This window comes from Elephantulus edwardii, unplaced genomic scaffold (genome assembly GCF_000299155.1).
Source record: "Elephantulus edwardii isolate Elephantulus edwardi_28Jun2011 unplaced genomic scaffold, EleEdw1.0 scaffold00013, whole genome shotgun sequence".
NCBI classification, from domain to species: Eukaryota; Metazoa; Chordata; class Mammalia; order Macroscelidea; family Macroscelididae; genus Elephantulus; species Elephantulus edwardii.
Window position 1 is genome coordinate 3,782,350 of NW_006399763.1, and position 3,995 is coordinate 3,786,344.

Consider the following 3,995-nt stretch of genomic DNA (forward strand, 5'->3'; position numbering starts at 1 on the left):
CGTCTTCCAACAGTGGGGCACACAGATATAAAATCAAGAAGGAAGAGTGAACCCATTTTTAGTGGCTGATCCTACAGGGAAAACTATCAGTGGGAAATGGAATCTCAAAGTACAGTGGCTAAGAAATTCTCTTACACCACTCATCAGGTTCCCCTGCTCTGGCTCTGTCCATCACAAAGAAAACTTCTGCCTGGTGAGTAAGGAGTTGTGCTGCCAACCCAAAGGCAGGCAGTTTGAATGCATCAGCTGCTCCTCTGGAGAAAGATGGGCAATTTCCTCCTGTGCAATTTAAACCTCTGAAAACTCACTAGAGGGTCAGCTATGAGTAAGTTCTGACTCGACAACACATAACAACAACAGCAACAGTTAAAAATCAACAGACTGGAGCAATCAAATCAACTGTTCCAATCCATAATTACTTATCACACTGTAGAATAATAAACTGGTATTCGATGTCGATTGTGGCTACAGGAACCTCTGCTGGCTTAGTGGTAAGGAGCTGCACTGCCAAACCAAAGATACGCAGTTCGAATCCACCAGCTGCTCTGAGGAAGAAGGGCAATCTTGTTCTGCGTGCTTTACTGCCTTTGAAAACTCACTTGTGAGTGAGCTATAGGCAATCTCCTCCCAGTGATCTACTGTCTCTGAAAACTCACTGGAGAGTCAGCTATGAGTGGGACCCAATTCAATGGCAACTGGAAACTCAAGAATTAGAATATCATATGCTTATGATAATTATGTTGTAATACGTTGTTGTGTACCATCGAGTCGGAACCAATCCATAGCTGATCCTCTGGCGGGTTTTCAAAGGCAGTTAGTTGCATGGGAAGAGACTGCCTATCCTCCTGTGAAGCAGCTGGTGGATTTGAATTGTGTACCACCAGGATTGCAGTTCAGCTTCTTGCCACTAGGCCACCAGTGCTCATTATATATATTGTTATAATAATATTTCCTAAATGTGAAAATGTGGGGAAGTTGGTAGGCTAACTCCTTTGTCCCTGGAAACTCTCCACTAAGACAAGTGAGGTGGATAAAAGAACTTCATCTACACTCACCCACCTCCGTTCAGTTGATTCTAGCCCATGTTCATTCAACCTTAATAGGAGCAAACTCCCACATCTTTCTTCAGTGGAGTGACTATTAAGTTCCCACTGCCAATGTTTCAGTCAGCAGTCCAACTTGCTACGTTGCTGTCAGCTTGGAACTGACAGCTCACTCTCCAGCATGTTTTCCAAGGCTATAAATCACATGGAAAGAGACTGTTCATCTTTGTCCCATGGAGATGTAAGATTTGAATCATGTGCCTTTGGGTTGAAAATGCAACTCCTTACTGCTAGGTCACCAGAGCTTCCTTCCTATTCTATGTTGTTGTTATTTACCATGGAGTTGGAACGGACCCATAGCTGACCCTCCAGAGGGTTTGCAGAGGCAATAAATAGCATAGGAGTTGACTGCCTATCTTTCTCCCAGAGAACATCTGGTGGATTTGAACCACATGCCATTGCACTGGCAGTGAAATTCCTTACCACAAACCCATGAGCCAGAAGGGACCACTCTTTGGAGGACATCATGCTTGAAAGGGTGGAGGGACAATGCAGGAGAGGAAGACTCTTGATGAGATGGACTGACAAAGTAACTGGGGTAACGGGTGTATGTGTGGCAAAGACAGAGTGGCTCAGGATGGTTCAGAGTTAAGAGCTATTGTGCATAGGGTTGCTATGAGTTGTAGGCGACTTGATGGCACAAAGCAACAAGAAGCCACCACAGCTCCCTCTCTATACTATTGTTGTTTGCTGTCGAGTTGGAACCAACTCACAGCTGACCCTCCACTGGGTTTTCAGAGACAGTTAATCTCATGAGAGGAGATTGCCCATTTTTTCCTCCCTCAGAACAGCTGGTGGATTAGAACTACGTGTCTTTGGGATTGTGGTGTTCGTAAAACAAATGTAGCCCCGAGTCTTGACCTTTCTGCTTACTAACTTGGCGACCTTGGGCTTTCTGTTTAGGTTCATTACCTTAGGTTCCTTTTCTGTAAAATGAAGACAATAATTCTCTATTGATCTGAACAGTTGCTACTAAAGAACACTTAAAAGAGGGCCTAACCTTATGATTATTAGCTATTATTCTTCCTACAAGGTTTACTATTCCTGCCCCAGGCTTCCTTCCTCCCTGCTCCACCCTAAATGTATGTGCTTTGAGCAGCATAGCCTTTCCACCCCCTGGAAGGAGCTGTGCACAAGTCAGATGCTCAGTAAATGCTCTCTGCCTTTTCCTCTCTGCAAATAGTAGGTTAACTCAACTACATTTGGACTGGTAGTTACTCAGCTAGACAAAACAGAGATCTTGAGTGTTAGATCTCACAGACCTCAGTTAATATTGGTTCCCGCCACATACAGACTATGACAGACAATATTTCTAAGTTTTTGCTTCCTTTTTCCTTGGATGTATGCTATCCCTGTTCTCCTAGGGCCCATGGAAGGATCAAATGATGACACATCTAACTATAGGTCGGGTACCACATATGCTAGTCTCCCTCTTCTTGACAGTCCGTCAGTGGCTCATCTGATGTCCAGTAGCATTTCCCCAGTGAGACCAGAGATAGGTACTCTCATCCACTTCCCAACCCATCACTGTCTACAGTGGTAAACAGTGACCAACTGAGCCACTGAGACCAAGAAAGCGCAACAGCAAAGCTGGTCAGTGACACCTGGGCCTCAATGGAGAGGAGCTGATGCCTAACAGAGGGAAGAAACGTCATGAACAGGAGCCACAGAGCTGGTTTCTGTTGGCCTAAGCTTGGAAGGCTAGTTTTTGTACTCCTCTCGCGAATGGTTAAGTTACGGTCATTGAGAAAATTTTGTGAGCTGGGACATTCTGCTAGTGAGGTTCCAGGAAGTGGCAACCTCATGACTGAATGTGTAAGTGTCCCAAGCAGTCTAGCTTCTTCCCTAAGAGTGAATCACAGGAGTGAGCATAATAAAACAAGTGTAATTAAGGACTATCCTAAGTCAGGTTTAAGCCTGGGCTTTATCAGCAAGTAACCCTGAACGGTGGACTGCCAAGAAAACAAAGAGATTCATCCTGAGAGGGTTAAACCAGGCTGCTCCTTGGAGGCAAGGATTCTGGGGCTTCGTCTGACATATTTTGGACATGTTGCAAGGAGGGACGGGTCCTTGGAGAGGGACATCATGCTTGGGAGGGTGGAGAGACAGCGCTGGAGGGGAAGGCCCTCTGTGAGGTGAACTGATTCAGTGACTGCGTAATCGGGATGGGTGTGTCGGAGGCAGTGCGATTGGCACAGGACAGGACAGAGTTTAGAGCTGTTGTACATAGGGTCGCTATGAGTCGCAAGCGACTCAAGGGCACGTAACAACAACAACAACAACCCTGAACAGGGAGCTTACATGCTGTGACTCAATTTTTTCAACTGTAAAATGGGAATGATGCTACTTGGCAACTCTTTCGTATCCTCGACATTAACTCAAAGAGATGATGGTTATGTACACAGGATGCACTGCAAAACACGGCTGGTATAAATAATCACGATTATTAACACAACTCCCTCTCACCTCTGCCTCGTAAGAGGTAAGAAGGTGCGCACTGACTTGTGCCAAGCGCCCAGGCGGACATACAAACCTTTTACTTATTCTGATTTCTAATTCGGAGGCACCTCCTTTTGAGCGGCGGCTCCAGGTCCTCAGGCCCCGCACCGAGCATGGGCGAGGACATGATGCACGGCGCCATAGCAGTCTTCTCCGCGGGTTTTGGCACAGGCTGGATCACGCAGCCCGTCTTGGGCAGCATGCGCAGAGCGTACGCGTGGTCCTCGTCCGCGGGGTTATTAAGGTTCGGGTCTGACTTGTCGCCCCCCGCCAGGGCCTCTTCGCCCATCAGCTTTTTGGCTGCCTCTCCGTCCAGGTGGCAGTTGGAAGCGCAGTTGTTCTCCTTGACCGACTCCAGCTCGCTCACCGCGGGCTCCTCGGGCGACAGCAGCT

General features: G+C 47.1%; 1 protein-coding gene across 1 annotated transcript in view; it reads right to left on the bottom strand.

The window, feature by feature from the left end:
* Nucleotides 1–3,639: 3,639 nt before the first annotated feature.
* SOBP (sine oculis binding protein homolog (Drosophila)) overlaps nucleotides 3,640–3,995 on the bottom strand; it is a 213,792-nt gene continuing 213,436 nt past the window's right edge. Inside the window, exon 7 of the mRNA XM_006881232.1 lies at nucleotides 3,640–3,993. Within this exon, the coding sequence (XP_006881294.1) occupies nucleotides 3,640–3,993 (354 nt within the window). The remainder of the gene's footprint in view (nucleotides 3,994–3,995) is intronic.